This window comes from Cricetulus griseus, chromosome 4, assembly GCF_003668045.3.
Source record: "Cricetulus griseus strain 17A/GY chromosome 4, alternate assembly CriGri-PICRH-1.0, whole genome shotgun sequence".
Lineage (NCBI taxonomy): Eukaryota > Metazoa > Chordata > Mammalia > Rodentia > Cricetidae > Cricetulus > Cricetulus griseus.
The window spans coordinates 30,398,579-30,416,159 of record NC_048597.1 but is presented as its reverse complement, the minus strand read 5'-3'; the positions used below and the strand labels follow the sequence as shown (position 1 = coordinate 30,416,159).

The following is a 17,581-nucleotide window of genomic DNA, read 5'->3' as shown; positions in this document are numbered from 1 at the left end:
CAAATTAATTTCACCTCTTACTACTTTTTCAAGTGAGAATATTCAAAAATTTTAAGTTGTGTATATGTTTCATAGTATACATCTACCGAACCAAGTGTGTTAGAACCACACAGTCTAAGGAATCACAGAACAAAATGGTTTTAAATGGATTTGCGTGGTTTGACCAAGAGCTCTGACAATGGCATCCAGACAAACCTCTCAAGTACAAGGAGCTCAGTGGGAGAGGACTTACTTAGCCTGAGAGAAGCCCTGAGTGCCATCCCCAGTGAAACTAAGCCCAAAAAGCAAATGAAGATCTCAAGCCCTACACAATTAGCTTATGAGCACACTCTCATAGTCTCTGAAAGGTCTGTGCTCCCAGACACCTGGGGAACTATTATACTCTTTACATGGACTTCCTCAACTACATTTTTCACTCTTACTCACGGTATCCTAACTCATACTCAGGCTTCCTAACTCTGAAGACTCAGGCTCACATTTCTCTTCATGTATTTTCAAAAGATGTGAAGCCCTCCGACGCGAAACAAATGTGTGGTGTGGCGAGCACAGACAGTACCTGGGTAAGCACACTGAAGCAGAGCTACCGATTTGCCTCCCGGAGCAGCACACAGGTCCAGAACGGTCTCCCCATCACTCAGTTCCAGAGCCAGGACTGGGAGGAGAGAAGCAGCGTTGAGGAGGTAGTACCTTTTCAAGTTTCCAGGCTGATGTCGTTCTGAAGGCATTCTGTCTGGAGTTCGGCTGAGGTAACACTTCATTGATTTAGGGTAATACGGTAAGGACCCTTGAAGGATTGGGTGATAGCCCCTCAAATGTAAGTCCTTTTCCAGCTCAAGGGGATAATTGAATCGGTTGAAGAGGATGGCATATTGCCACAGTGATGGAGATATTAGAACATCCCTATGGCAGGAAAAGAGTGATGAGTATCAGTATCACGACCCAGAGCAATGTTACACTATTAGTAGGGCGAATGTGGTCCTACATTTACACTCCATCTTCCTGTGGTCTTTTAGACAGGATCTGCAATGGTTAATCTGGACTGCCACTGTTGCAGGGCTGACAAAACTCTAGATTAGTAATGCACACTTCTGGATTTGTCTATGAGAGGATTAGTTCATGAGGCTCTTACCTAATCAATAGATTAATCCCTGGTGGGTTCATATATTATGCCATAATTGTGGATGATGAACACTTGGATGTGGGGCTTGTATGGGAGGTAGTAATCACTGGGGCTATGTCCTGGAGAGGTAAACTTTGCCTCAGCCCCTTCTATTCCCTTATCCGTATCCAGGCCCAGACAACGTGGGTGGCTTCCATCATGAACTGACACTTCTCAATCTATGAGCAAAGTAAATCTATCACTTCCAGTCATTTCCATAACTTACTCTGTCACAGAAACACAAACATCTGACTAATACAGGATTGGTCATCCCAGCTTTTCCTTTTGCCTCATAAGGCTTCGATGTAGTCCACTCTGACTTTACTTACAAGTATAATTTTATTTATTTTACCTTATTTTAAGATTAATTGTGATTAATGTATTAGGATTGGAAAGAGTATGGGAAGAAAGCAGTTGATAAGAGAACTCCCTTTACAAACATGAGAATACCCAGCATCCAGGTACAAAGTCAGGCATGGCTACAATCTGTATTATAACTTGGGTTGTATGCCTGCAACCCCAACATTGAGAGGGCAGACACTTGAGCTCCCTGCCAGTCAATGGCAAGCTTCTAGTTCAGTGGCAGACTCTATTGAAGGCTGGAGGGCGGAAAGGCATAGTGGAAAACACTTGAAATTTTGCTCTGACCTCTGCATGCATGTGCTCAGATACACACATCCATACTGGCAATGAGCGGCACACAAAGATATCACACACACACACACACACACACACACACACACACACACACACTACCCAAGTGCTCTCTGGTTTCTTAAACTGAAGATCATAGAGGAATGCCTCACTTACCTTTGCTTCTATAACCAATGAAGTTTTGTCCTCCAAAGGCAGCCTGCCTAGAATTTACAAAACTTTGTACCTGACAAAAAGGATTTTTGTTGGGGATGGAAAGATGGCTCAGTGATGGTTATGAGCACCTACCAGTGGTTGTCAGGAGACCTAATTGCTGGATGGAGTACAGATCTTGGAAGGTAAAGCTGCTGGGGCGGCGGCGGCGGGTGGGGGGGGTCCATGAGGGGTATTTAAACCATTCTTGGCTCCGTATCATCTGAGCCTTGTGTCACCTCATTAATTCCATCACTGAAGGAACCCACATTCAGTTCTCAGCACCTACACAGTAACACACAACTGTCTATATCTCCATTCTTGCAATCCAGGGCCTCTTTCTAGCCCCTATGGGCTCCTGAACACGAACGGTGCACACAAAAATGTGCAGGCTCGTGTCATCCTTGTAGGTCTCTGGAGATCTCCCTAGTTCCAGATCTCTTCTCAGACATGGGGAGGGGCCTAGGAACAGCACAGGAAGATTTGGTGGACTTTGTGGAGCCCCTGTTGGGGGCCCTACCCTGCCTGGGGAGTGGTGGGTGGATGGGGTGGGGGGTAGGTTGGAGGTGGGGGAGGAGGGATGGGGGTGAGGGGACTTACATGTGAAACAAGCCTGTTCCCTAACTTGAATTAATAATAATAAAAAGGGAAAAAATGTGCAGGCTCACACTCATACACATAAACTAAAATAATGATATTAAAAAAATAAAATTCAGGAAAATGGTTTGTATTTGTCAGTATTTGCACAAAAGATGTTCCTTAGTTACCAAATTTAAGGCCACTGACTCTGTATTACAGGGAAAAGTAATATCACATAAATACTGTGTTTGAAGGAATGAGCATTAAGCTCTTCTCCAACAAGGATAAGGGATTTGCACAGCTAACTTTGGGGAACTCGCCAATAATGGAATTAACGAGGTGACAAAAGACTCAGATGATATGGAGCCAAGGATGATGTGAGAAGCACCCATGGGCTGACATGCAGGCTTCCTTCCCCCAGCAGCCTCACCTTCCTACATCTGTATTCCGTCCAGCGAGGAGGTCTCCTGACAACCACAAGCTCACATCAACCGACAGATGACGCAGCAGGAAACATTTAATTTATTTACTAGCCGACCTTTCTGGCTGAGCTATTTGGGAGCCTCATTAACCATGGTCAATTAAATAAATTCCAGCTACTGCTCACCCTGAAGTTGCTGATGTGAGCAATGACGGGATTGAAATGGAACACCTGTGACTCGTGCAGGCCACGTGAATTTCAATTACAACAGAAACGTGGCCTGCTCTCACCTTTCACTGCCTCTTGCTCACTATGGACCGCCCACCTATTGGATTTACTTTGCCGCTTGGAGTTACTGACTCAGCGGGATAGTTTCTTTTGAGGAAAACTGGTGACGTGTTTGCTTCTTTGCGTGTGGTCGGTCGTGTAGGTGTAGAGTGTACGGCTTGCATGTGCAAAAGTGCAGGCGCATGTATACCTCAGAGCCCACATGGAGGCCACAGGACAGACAACTTCTGGGAGTCAGGACTCACTCACCTCCCACCTTGCCTGAGGCAGGGTCTCCCTCATTTCCGCCACTGCACTTAGTAGCCCAGGCTAGCCAGCCCTCCAGTTTCCAAGCAATTCTTCTTGGTCCACCTCCTATCTCGCTTTATCACTGCTGAGACTACAGAAGCGTGCAGTAGCACTCAGTGGACCTGAGCTAAGGTCGGGCTTGCTTAGCAGGCACTTTTACCTTGAGCTATCTCTCCACCCACAGCCCAACAGTCTCATTTCTAAATCATTTCCAGGTGGGAAGATGACGGCTGGTTTCTGGGACCACTTTGGCTTTAACATCGACTCTGGAGCGAAATCCAGGAAGCCACTATAGATTTTCTGAACGTGTGTCTCACTCTTTTGCCCCAAACTAGATGGATGTTTGCTCAATGTTGAGTCATGCGCAGGAGTCTGGTGTGGCTCAGCTTACATCACCTCACTTCTCTTAAGAAACAAGGGGTGCTCTCTGCTGTTTGGCTAGGACACGGTGTCACTTTTCTTCAGAACTCCCAAAGCTATTCTTGGAGTTTTATTCTTTCAAAGAAATTTTAGCAATGGATTACTAGGTGCTCAGGTTAAAAAAATAAATAAATAGTTGGGGCTGGAGAGAGGGCTCAGTGGTTAAGAACACACTAGCTTGTCTTCAGAGGTCCAGAGTTTAGGTCTCAGCAACCACATGTAATGAGATCTGGTGCCCTCTTCTGGCCTGCAGGGGTACATGCAGACAGAACACTGTATACATAATAATAATATCTTTAAAAAAAATTTGTTGACTGGGGTCTGTAATGGGTTCCAGACTAGACTGTGCTAGAGTGAGAACCTTCTCAAACTTAAAAAAAAAGAAGCAAAAGAATTGTGTATTCAGAAAGCTCAATAAGGATTATATTAAAAGCATTAAACTTGGGAGAATTAACACCTTCATGGCATTCAATCTTTCCAACCCAAGGCTAGTGTTTCCTTTTATTAAAATTTTCTTTGAGCTCTCTTACTAAATGTTATTAATCCCATTTTCTTTGAAGCATGTTGTCTAAGAAGACTGTTAGTTTAGGAACACCCCTGTTATTTGTCTATTATCTAACATGCCAATTAAAATAAACCAAACAACAACAACAACAACAAAAATAGCAGTTCTAGGAAAAAGGCAGCAGCAAGTGACCAGGCCCCAGAGGTGTAAGGAAGAAATGGCATTAGGGGAGCCTATTATGGGGTTGGCTCCTGGTGGAGATAGGGACACAGGGACACTAAACATCGGGTTAGTGATATGGAGCTCTTCACAGACTTAAGGTTGAGAGCCTGATCAGATCTCAAAATAGGCACTGTGGTAGCAAAACATAAATCTTCAGAAATTATTCTCCTTCCATTTATGAACTAGACAAAATGAAGTGTAATTAAAACAAGTAAAATCGGGGCCCCTTGTGATCTACATAAACCTAGACCTACAAACTGTGTGATGGGCCCCCTTGCGATCTGCACCTAAACTTACAGAACTGTGTGAATTCCCCAGAAAAAGAATGTTCGAGATAGAATGTCACTGTGAAGTCCAGACTGAACTCTAGCTCCAACGTTCTGAGTGCCTAACATGAAGGGTTCCCCCTGAACCCTGCTGCTACATTAGAGGTATACAAGGGAGGGGGCTAGAACATTTCTCTCCTAGTGGACTCAGGCAGGCCTCCTGCTTCAACAGCAGGAATAGCTTGCCCCATTGGAACAACCCAACGAAGCACTGCTGGGAGCTGCTGGGGCCAGAGCATCCGAGCCCTAGAAAGTACTGCTGTAATCAGTAGAGAACCATGCCTCCCCTGGGCACCAGACTGCCACTGCTGCACATGGCAGCAATGTTTCCTCCACATGGCAGATATGGAGTCAGATCTCTCTCTCTCTCTCTCTCTCTCTCTCTCTCTCTCTCTCTCTCTCTCTCTCTCTCTTTGCAAGGACACTTATTATTTGTAGAGCACAGCTATGATGGATGGACAAATAGGGTTAGAAATTCAAGGAGACAGATGACCTTGGTTCCAGACTCCACTTCCCTGCTAAGATTCACAACTATGAAATCCGAAGCTACTCCAGGTACTGGTCTCCAGTCAGGAGAAAACCAAGCATATGTGAAGCCAGCATGACTGGCACCTTCAATGTCAATGACCTAGATACAACTGTTTATGCACACAGAGTACTGCTTCTATCAGCTTTGGTCAGGGAAGCTTAGTTTATTCAGTGGTGGACAGTGAATGCAGAAAATCATACCTGGCCAGAGTACTGACAATAAATGACTGGTGAATGTCTGGATCACACTCTCCCCAGGGCTCAAGGACATTTTGGAAGAAGCAGCAGAAGAGAAAGATGTGTGTGGGGTGGATTGCTGACTTGTGGGCATGACATGGCTGTTACATTCTTGGACTCACAGCAGTGTTATTAGATGAACAAGATCTGGGCAAGATCAGACCAGTCAGCACCTTGCCATGGAAGGGGAAAGAACTCATCAAGACTTACACACAGTTAAGGTTAGTGAGAGACAGAGAAACATTTCCTTCATTGCTGGAGGCACTGGTAAGATGCCCAAGCTTCTCTAAGTTGTAACCCATGCCTCAACTGATAACCTTAATGATACTCTTTAGTTCACACACTCAGGCACTTCCATACACGCACGCACGCACGCACGCACGCACGCACGCACGACATGAAAGTAGAAGTGAGGGTAGTTGGGAAGGAAAATAATCCTATCAGGAGTGGAAGGGGAACAGGAGAAGGTAACAATAGCTATGAATATGATCAAAATATACATTATGCACATGTATAGAAATGCCACAATGAAACCTATCATGTATAATTAATATATGTAAGACCCTGTCTCAAAACCCAAAACATAAATATAAATAAATGCACCCAGTGAAACATGAATATTGGAGTGAGTTGATACCAGTCACTGTTCACTTAAAGCTCAAATGCTGACGATTTCAATAAGCAGAAATACATTCTTCCTTTCTATAACTTATTCCATTATATTTCTATGCCTGGATTTTTTTTTTTTAAGGTTTTTTTGAGACAGAGTTTCTCTGTGTAGCCCTGGCCTGGCTGTCTGGAACTCACTATGTAGACCAAGTTGGCCCCAAACTCACAGAAATCCACCTGCCTCTGCCTCCAATGTGCTGGCATTAAAGGCAAATGCCACCATGCCCGGCCTGTAATCCATTTTTATTTACTATTTTGTTCACAATTCTGTGGCATGCCCACTCGCATACACACTTCACATGTACTATAATGTTTGCTTTCTCTGTGCTCTTAAATCTAAAAGTATAAAAATGGTAATTTCTAGATCTTATTATCAATAACCTGTAAAAATATGCTTAAAGGTTGGTATTTATTAAGGATAAGTAAAATTTGATAGGAAACTGGTATCTTAGTAAGTTTTGTTTCCACATATCCTTAGATGATTATTACATTTTGCTAGAATGACCCAGGGTTGAAGAGCAATTTTATGCCTATTTTGGACTTTTATAAAGCAGAGAAAATTCCCACTTAAGTCAGCTAAAATTACATGTTTTCTAAAAATTAAATACACTTGTCAAGTTTCTCACCTTCTTTCTGAGTAGTGTCTCCAAAACTGTTACTGATCCATCACCAAAAATATTTTAATAAGCTGCCAATTGCAGATTAAGTTTTGTTGACATCAAGCCCTGGAAAACATCTCATCTGTCAAACAATTTTCCCTTTGCTTGCTACGCCCTGATGTTGACATCCCGCATCTTGAGCATATGTGGACTTTAATGCCCTAGGGAAATGCTTTATAGAGGCTGGATAAAAGGCTCAGAGATTAAGGTTTGGCTCCAGGAATCCACATGGTGGCTCCCAACCACCTCTAAGTGCAATTCCAGGGATCTGATGCCCTCTTCTGACCTCCTCAAGCACTAAGCATGCTCATGGTACATATATACACACATGCAAGCAAAATACTCCCACACATAAAACAGAGTAAGTAAATCTAAAGCACAATTTTTAAAAAAAAGAAATGCTGTATGGAAGTCAAGACAGAGAAACTATGCTTTCTTTGTATGTATGGTATAATTGTGGGTTCTGTTTTGTCAGGGTTTGGGGGTTTATTTTGGTTATAGGTGTTGTAATTTTAAAAAGCACTGCTTGAAAGACACCATGACAGAGCTTGAGTGGAGCGGTTTTTAATGGGGGAACAGAATGGGAAAGGCTGAAGGGAGAGGAGAGACAGGGCTCTGGGGATAGGAGTGGCAGACGAGAGGAAAGAGGCAGAGAAAGAGAGAGAGAGAGAGAGAGAGAGAGAGAGAGAGAGAGAGAGAGGAAGGTGGGCAGGGGCCTTTTAAAAGGGAACATAGTGAATATGAAAGGTGGTGCTCTTAGTGGCTGCAGCTGAGGGCAGATCCTGTTGAAACCACTGAAAGGCAAGCTGGGAAAGGAAGAGTATGAACTGGCTTAGGTAGATGGGACGGCACTCTTCTGAAAGGGCTTAGAGACTGTTGAAACTTGACGTGACTGTCAATGCCTACCAAAGCCTTTGTGACTCATGGTTTGTTTCTTTTCTTTTCTTTTCTTTTCTTTTCTTTTCTTTTCTTTTCTTTTCTTTCTCTCTCTCTCTCTCTCTCTCTCTCTCTCTCTCTCTCTCTCTTTCTTTCTTCTTTTGTTTGTTTTTTCAAGACAGGGTTTCTCTGTGTAACCGCTTTGGCTGTCCTGGGACTAGCTTTGTAGACCAGGCTGGCCTCAAACTCACTGAGATCTGCCTGCCTCTGCCTCCCAAGTGCTGGGATGAAAGGTGTACATACACCACCACACCCGGCTATGGTTCTTATTCTTACTACAACATGCCAGATCATTATGTCTTCTTGCTAAGATTTACTCATTCATTCTCTAAATAAACACTATGCTCTGGGCATACACAAAATAAACATTTTTATGTTTAAATCTTATGCAAAGTGACTTAAAAAGATAATAAAAAAAACCTAAACTCGTACACAGGACTGATTGACCTTTGAGAAAGTCAGTGAAGTCACACTAGCACCAGCCATACTATACTGTCAGCTTGGCTATTTTTCTCCAGCTGGTTTGTATGGGGGGGGGCATAACTCAATTCTCTCTAACTACTGGGTGCGCAAGCTTCTGGATAATGTAAAAGAATCTGTTTTCTTACCCATTACTCTTATTGTATATCTGGTGCCTGTGATAAAACCCAGGGTCTCATGGATGCTGACTATTTCATTCACTCTACCATTGAGATATACCTTGACCCCTATAATTACAATTTTAACTAAAGTTGAGCCCTTAAAAAGGGAAAATGTTGAAAAATTACATATTTGGCAATGCAATCTTCATTTAGCTTTTCTGTGACATTCTCTTTCTCCTGCTAGTCTATTCCCTACCCAACGTTCCTCTCCAGTAATGAAGTAGAGCTGCTAAGCACAGTGGCCATTAAGATTTACATTTCCATGGTTGAAGTAATGTAGCCAGTCCTTTTCCCAAATCCTCACTGTCCACTAGAGGGTGTTCCCTAGATCACTTTGAGGGCTGGCCTCAGAAACACAGGAAGCACGGAAACTTTCACCTGAAGTTGTTTCCAAGGCATTTCCTCTTTATTCTTTAGATTTTAACAGGGGCTGAAGGCTTCTTACCTTTTCCTGGTAATGCTTCCCAGGGGTCGCCTAAGACCATCACAAAACACAGACATTTACATCAGGATTCATAACAGTAGCAAAATTACACTTATGAAGGAGCAACGAAAACAACGTTACATTTGGGGGTCACCACAACATGGGGAACTGCAGTAAGTATTGAGGAGTCACAACATTAGGAAGGTTGAGACGCAATGGTGCAGATATTTATGAGAATTCATTTTCTCTTCTGAAGTAACCAATGGACTGGGTATTATTTTGCTTGTCTTACAGATCTGGACCGTGTGGCAGAGATTTTCAGTAACTCATCTAAGTTATATGTTACAAAAATGCTGAGAGCTCTGAACTCACACTCCTAACCACTAGACGGAAGGAAGGAAGGGTTCACCTGCTGAGGGAAGGACAGCAGATCTAGACCAAAGGCCCAGGAGAGCCTCTTTACTCCTACTGGCTTGGGTTCAAATGCAACACTGCAAATAGAGAAGGCACAAGAAGGGTCTGTGGGCAGGGCAACACTGGGAAGCAGCATGGCAGAGTGATTGAGACTAATTCACAAACTGGGCGGTGGTGGCGCACACCTTTAATCCCAGCACTCGGGAGGCAGAGGCAGGTGGATCTCTGTGAGTTCCAGGCCAGCTAGGGCTATTACACAGAGAAAGCCTATCTTGAAAATCCAAATAAACAAATAAATATAAATAATAATAATCCGCATGCCCTCTCCAAATACACGGTATATATGCCTTCTCAAGTTATTTGACCTCTGTGTGTCTATTTGTGAGTGGAAGTAAGTGTACCTCAGAGAACTGGTGTTAGTTGAGGAAGGCTAAGTAAGTAAGGGTATCCAAGTAAAAACATGTGTTAGGGAGAAGCAACAGCTTTTGGCAGCCGTTTTCTCTTTTCCTAGGGGAGGGAATGATCTGAGGTAAGACACAGATACAGAGTTGCCAAGACTATGCAGTTTCCATAGCAACTACAACTTCAGGGATCCTAGAGGTTACTCCACATTCCAAAATTCATAGAACACTCTCAAACTGAAACACTCCTTGGAAGAGACAACTCATGGGAGTTACTTGGGCCAGTAGAAGCAAGAAGTCTAGCTTTTCCAGACAGCAATGTGGGGTAATACTGTCAACCAAGGATGCTCACAAAAACTTAGGTACCAAGCTTTCTTTTGGAGATTCTGTCATGGAAACTGAACTGACAGTCTTTACAGCCAACTTTAGCCACCAAACCCCCTGGATGCTGTTCCCTTATCTGTGGTCTGCAACTCCCTCTGTAAAGCATACTGTTAGACTAGCAGGTGTGGTACAAGCCCCCAGGTAAACATCTCACTCTTAACAGGACAGTATGAGTACATTTCAAGGACTTAGAGAGCATCTCTCAGGAGCTGAGAGAAAACAAGACTTCCCTATAAACTTCTTTACTACAAAGATACTAAGGGTATAGTGGAGTAAGACACGATTGACAGCAAGGCCTCCAAAGGAGTGAATCTACATAAATCCTCGAAGCAACATTGGTTTAGAATGGAACAATGGCATCCATATGACTATGCTGACCAGGAGAAGGAAGAGGAATTGCTAGAAAAAGCAAGTAATGCACTGAGTCTGCAAAAGAACTTCACAGTGGAGAAGACATCACATGAACCAAAGGTTAAAGGTCTGCTCTGAATGAACTTCCTTGAAGGCAACAAGCTGGAAGCAAGGATAGCAAAAGCTGAATTACGGAAACCCTGAAATAAAGTCTTCCCCATTGCTACATACATTTGAGAGACATGAGGGAGGGTGGGAAGACAAAGCTGAAAGTAAAAACCCTTGCATACAATCCATTATGTTCACAGATAGTTGTAAAGCAAACATGCCATTCTGTTATTTCCTTGTGCTATCTTCCATGGTCAGCCTTTCTAAGAAAGCTTTCATTTTGCCTATGGCAAATTTAGTACATGTTTATGCAAAACTTAAGTTACCATGAAATCCTACCAAAAGGGTGGATGGAACAGAAGGCACCCCTAATTAAATGGCTTTGAGGTTCACTGCTCATTTTGTTCAGGGTCAAATAGTAATTTATAAGTCTTTCTGGCTATATGGAGTAGAAAATCAACTCATTACAGGTTATGAATAGCCAGTTACTAAAAAGTCTCTAGACAAAATAATCTTTTGTTTTAAATCACCCAAGAATGCTAATTATATCCCAGGTATGAGACAGAACAATCAGTAGTGGAGATCTGGATGGAGACAGACTGGGCAAAAGTTCCACGGAGACTTACTAACCTAATGAATTTAGGCAAATTACTTTAACTCCATGCTACAGCCCCAGAAACACTGAAAACAAACCTCAAGTTCGTTCTCAGGAGTACTTAGGTAGGTATTGTTTCCATACAATATTCATGCAAGGTGTGTGGTTCTTTAGTTAGTCTATATGAATACCTTTACATGCTAAACACCTCATGAATTCATTATATATTTCACTATTCAATTTTTTGATTTAAGACTCATTATGAACTGTAGCATTATTGAAATAACTTGCATTTCCATATTTATAAGTTTCCTAAGTATCTTAATATCCTAAAATCATCTTTGACCCACTTCAAACTTTATCATCTTTATTCATAAGACTTAATCTTTGTCTCAAAATATGCTTAATACTGTTCTGTGAAAAGGAGAAACACTTATTAAGCTAATCTAAGAAGAGATGATATAAAACAATCACAAGAAATTGCTGTCTGAGCTAAGTTTCAGACTATCTACAGTCATACCACTTTTTCCTCTTTACTGTGGGGGGAGGTGGGGGTGAGGGGTGGTGGTGTGACACGGATGGCCTAGGCAATCTCTGCCCAGTCCTTATTGTCTGGTCCCTTTTACCAAGTTAATCCCAAATTCACCAGTCGCTTTTACTGGCACCCACACATTCAACAAATAAAACATGCCATTCTTGCTCCATGTTTCTGGAATGTTTACCATGCCCCTCCCATTTACTTCTCCCATGAATAGACTGTAAACTAAACAGGACTATACTGTTTTTTGTATTCCAGGGGGTATCATATATACATAATAGGCACTCCATACAAAAACCCAGCCATTACCATTCTGGTCAAGAGCACAAACTCACCAAACACACAAATTGTATTTGTCTCTTAAAAAAAATTACTGAATTTATTTCACAAGACATGGAGTACAACTGAGCTTGAAGGTCAGAGGACAACTTACAATGTAGTTCCCACTCTGGCTGACAGTCTTGTTGTCAAGTCCCTCTGTACCCACCGGCTGAACACCAGCATCACACGGGCCCATTGGTTACTTTTCTGCATTATATGCTTATTTTTTAAAATACATTTAGATTTATCCATGTGTTCCAAATACAGACATAATGGAGCCGATGTTTGACTTTAACTAAGAGAAAGGATCACTGACTTTAAGGATTTGTTATTTCCTGAATTTCACAGTTAAATTTCTTCCAAGTTAGGATTTCTGTTACAGCATCGCTTTAAAATGCAGAGCATCTCCATTTTTACAGACAAAAGCAATTGCTTGGGAGGAAGGTGTTCATTTTTACTATCCTTATGTTTTCTTTCCTTTTTTAAAAAAAACTATTTGTGCCCCATTTCTACAGCTCAAGCAGGAGAGGGCATATGGGTGAATCCTTCACCTGTATTCTTTCTGTACCCTTCCTCCCAAAACGTACTAAACTTTTATCTTCATGGTGCCACTGTCATCGAAGAGTTATAATACACACTTCCACTGTTCTGTCACAAAACACCAAGAGATGAGTTACACTAACCTTACTGTATTCCAGGACTCTCCAAGCTCTTTGGAATACTGTTTGTCAAACTGGTCCAACACAACTCTGCATATCTGTTTTGCAAGCTTCCCCTCTGAATTTGCCTTCAGCTATGACGACAAGAAAAAGTTGCAAACGACACATTGTGATATTACAGATTTATTGAAATTTGGCATTAACAAGACGTTAATTCTTTTCTTTACAGCTGTATTTATTCGTTGAGCATTTCACACATGTATACAATGTATTTTGATAATAACCCCGCCCACACACTTCTCCAACTCCTCCGAGGCTCCCCCTGTAAGTTTCACTCAAAACCTACAGTCCTTTTAAAAAATACACTCGGTCCAATCCAATTAGCGCTGTCGTTACACACACGGATGTGTGGAACCACAGAGGGCAGGAAACTCACTCTCTGGCAGCAACCGCCGGCTGCTGCCAGTATGTCCTGGGCTAAGAGTGAGGCTCCCTGCTTTTAAAGAACTGTTTAAAACACCAGTTCTGGCCTTGGAAGCAACACCTCACTTGTAAGAAAACATTATTGCTATTCTACCTATTTATGGAAACGGCGTTTCTCCCCAATGTGAGGCCCGGGTTAAAGGTGAATCTATGTTAAGGAAATTTCAGGAGGCTTAAAAGTTAGTTAACACTGCAGAGATAGCTGTATCATCACCACGGCTACGTTCCCGTGAACGTAAAATTATTCCACAATATTTTATTTTCCTTTTCCGAGACAGGGTTTCTCTGTGTAGCTTTGGAGCCTATGCTGGCACTCGCTCTGGAGACCAGGCTGGCCTCCAACTCACAGAGATCCTCCTGCCTCTGCCTCCCGAGTGCTGGGATTCAAGGCGAGCGCCACCACCGCCCGGCTCACAATAGTTGATTTGCGGGAATAAAGGTCGCGCTAACTGCCTGGACCCCGCTGCAATCGCGGGCCGAGAGAACGGCTCCCGTCCATCCCCGTGCGCCCCGGCTCTCCGCGGCGTCCGCGCGGCCTCACCCGAGTCAGCATGGTCCCGCCCGCGCTCGCAGACCGCCGCCGTCCGCGGCAAACCAGGAGAAAAGCCACACTTCCGGGACCGCTAGGAGGTCACGGGCAGGCTCATTTCCTGTTTCCGTTCTCGCGAGACGGTGCTTTCAAAAGGGACCCAAACCTCGCACGAGGCGCGGGTCCCGCGACCTTGGCTGCCCGGGAGGGCGGTGGCGCCGGCGCCGAGCTCAGGAGCGAGCCGGGCCGATGCTGATGGTGGTGGTTTACAGAGTCGCCCTTCGCGTCCGTGCCCGCGGGGTCCGGGAAAGCCCTGGGTCGCTGTTCGGCTGCAGTGGTTGGTGACCTGAGGCCCCACGCTGAGCAAAGGATGAGGGCAGCCTCGGAGTGCGCCGTGTTACATAGGACGTTGAAAAGCGGGGCGAAGCACACCCCGAAAGCCGGGTTCGTGTGCTTTGTCAGCAGCCCGACGGGCATCAAGATCGCCCAGAGAGACATTGGCGTCTCCACGTGCGGCCTGCTGAAACAAATGAACCCCCAAAGCGATGGTAACGTCCCCAGGAATGTCTTCCCGAGAGAAGGAAAGGAAGGGGAGCTTGTCTGTGGAAAGAGATTCTTCACAGCAGTCCCAGCGTGTCAGACCGTCTTCTGACAGGTTGAGGTTGAAACCCACATGGTGCCCCCCCCCTAGTCCCAGAACACGGATCTTTCACTGGGCCCCCCAAGACCGACATGGGGAGGGGGTGTGTGTGGCTCCACTGTATCTCTCTGTTCCTTTTCCCAACGTGGTCACATGGAATAAATGTCCCTTTTCGGCTTCCCGCTTTCAGTTTTGTTTTTATAATAGGCTTATTGAGGGTAGGTGGCTGGATTGACATAATGGCTATTGTATCATTGATACTTGAATAATGACTCTTGTCATACCTAGCACTGACGACAGACTCCCCAGGGACCAGGAAGGACCCACCAAGCCCCCAGCACAGGTCAACCCGAGGCAACATTGATTGTGTTAGGAATAACCGTTCATTAGCATTTTCCTTGCTCTGTAACCTGCAATTTCTCAGAGACGATTTGGCCTCATAATAACTAGGCATCACCACTTTGAGATAGCACCGGATGCTCAAAATATCAGTAGAGGTATATGCCATAGGTAGGTGCTGGTCTCTAAACCCTATGCAAAGAAAATGATCCTTGGCCACTAATGTGATTTAAAGCTTTGCATATTGATTTAGGCAAGTTCCTCAAGAGTCTAAAAAGTGTCTTGTTAGAATTTTGATTCAGTGCAAAATAAAATACAATATTTGGTAGGCAAATAATTAAACAAATACCACCTGTTGTATATGTAGGGGAAATTAGTTCATCTACCTTTTAGCTGTTAAATGTAGAGAGATTTGGTGTATTTTATGTTTATTCATTATAAAATGTCTCAGCCACTGAATTAATATACTAGTTTCATATTTATAAAGTAGACCAGAAAATAAGAGGTAGACTCATACTAGGGAGTTAAACTTGGAAAAGTCAAATCTATTAGACTTCTTTTGAACTACTGAAAACACAGATGACAATTTACTTTTGTTTCTTTGGCCTTGAAGTCACCATGCAGAGAAGGACGACCTGAATTGATCCCCCTGCTTCCACCTCGAAGGTTCTGAGGCTATGTGGTATGCTTTTATGCCTAGTTTATGCAGTTGTTGGGGACTGAACCCACAGCTTTGTGAATGCTAAAATGAACTACATCCCAGCCCCATTAGGTTTTTTTTTTTTTCCAGTATATTCAGACTTGGTTAACAAAAGATTAATAACACCTCTAGGTAAGATTTTTTAATCTAAGCATTTTTATCATTAAATCATTTGATATAAGGAGTGCTTTTGGATACACTTACAGTCTATTTCAAACAATTTTATGAATTTTCATATTTATACAAATCATGTCTTAAGCTCTTGTTTAGGTTGCCAAAAAAGGTAAAGAACCACTGGGTAGTAAAACTAGTCAGACATTGTGAGAGCTTTTTGTTGCTTACAGCAAGCAGCAGAATGACATAGAGGTACTGCAATCAAGGCTAGAGACATAGTCCATGCAGCCATAGACTTTCAGTTCAGGTGAGACTCCTATTACTTTGGAGAACCAGGTATTGTATAGAAACCCAAGCACACAATCCACTGTGTGATCAGGCAAATCTAACCTCTTTTTTATTCCCTTTTAGGTTTTTTTGTTTTGTGGTTAAACTTTGTTTTGTAGGTAGGTGTAGGATGTACAGGTAAATATGTATATATGTATGAGGGATTAAATTTGTTGTTCTAACACTTTCATATTGAAGTTTCTTTTTTGTTTTTGTTTTTTCCTTTTGTTTGGTTTTTTGAAGACAGGGTCTCTCTGGATAGTCCTGGCTGTCCTGGAACTCACTCCATAGACCAGGCTGGCCTTGAACTCAGAGATCCACCTGCCTCTGCCTCCTGAGTGCTGGGGTTAAAGGCGTGCGCCACTACCCCTGGCTTGGCTCACACTGAAGTTTTAATCATAAGTATCTTAGGTTGGGACTTCGATTAAAAGTGACTGATCCTGTTAAAATGGTGTTCTGAGAATGAGCCCTACTCCAGTGTAAGTGACTGTTTTTGAAATGGATACAGTGACACACACTAGGGACAACAGAGTAGAGAAACAACAACCTAACAGAGGTAAGAAGCCTTTGGAAAAGCCAGTATTGCTGGCTCTTTGGCCTTACACTTCCCGCCTTCAGAAATGGAAGAAAACAACTGTTTAACTCACTAAGATGGTGGTGCTTAGTTATACTAACCCTAGCCATATAGTAACAACAGGCATAGAAGAATATACAAGTGTTCTTTGATAAAAATATGAAATAAAAATTAGGGGACCACTGATTAATTCGCTGTTGTACACTGTTTTGTCATTAGTACATAAGTGGAACTTAACAACAGATGACTTACATCCTATTTGCCCTTTAGTTATAAAGTTGACCCATTAATTAAAGGAAATCCATTTTTCCTTTCCTACTTTTTTTTTCCTTCTGTTGTTTCTGGAAAGGAATAAGCTTCACTTCTATTTCTACAAAACAAAAAGATTACAATTTTTAACATCTCTGTCATACTTTAAGACCTGCATTGTCTGAATTTATTCTCTAGATCAGAAGAGTATCGCAGAACATCACTTGTAGTAAAGTATCCTCTATTCAGACAAAAGCAGGTACTAAAAGCCAGCAGTGTTGTAATTTAAGAAAAGCAGCCAGTGAGAGAAAGACAATGTTTGACAGGGTTCAAGCAGAGGGCTTTTAAAAAAAAAAAAAATAGGAAAAGGGATCGTAAATAAGGGGAGGGGGAGACCAGTCTCCAAGGACAGGAGCAGCAAGAGAGAGGAAAGAGGGGAGGGAGGGAGGGAGGGAGAGAATGACAGACAGGCAGAGAGAGAGAGAGAAGGATGGGAGGGGGCAGGGTCCTTTTAAAAGGGAAAGTAATAAATATACACAGGTGGTGCTCTTAGTGGCTGCAGCTGAGGGCAGATCCTGTCAGAACCCCAAGGACAGGCCAGTAGATGCCTGAACACTAACAAGTGGTAATAACATGTATAAACTACAGCTATATGTACCTAAACAGTTTCAACTTTTGAAAACCTTTACCCAGAAGCATGGATTTCT

At 43.0% G+C, this 17,581-nt stretch overlaps 1 protein-coding gene across 2 annotated transcripts in view; it reads right to left on the bottom strand.

Moving 5' to 3' along the window:
• Nucleotides 1-14,063, bottom strand: part of Nsun3 (NOP2/Sun RNA methyltransferase 3) — a 79,927-nt gene extending 65,864 nt beyond the window's left edge. For both annotated transcript variants that reach the window (XM_027412440.2, XM_027412439.2), the window contains exons 1-3: nt 13,944-14,063; nt 12,944-13,053; nt 557-900 (exon numbers count right to left, since the gene is read on the bottom strand). In XM_027412440.2, coding sequence (XP_027268241.2) covers nt 557-900; nt 12,944-13,053; nt 13,944-13,955 — 466 coding nt within the window. In that variant the 5' untranslated portion in view covers nt 13,956-14,063. The remainder of the gene's footprint in view (nt 1-556; nt 901-12,943; nt 13,054-13,943) is intronic.
• Nucleotides 14,064-17,581: the final 3,518 nt, after the last annotated feature.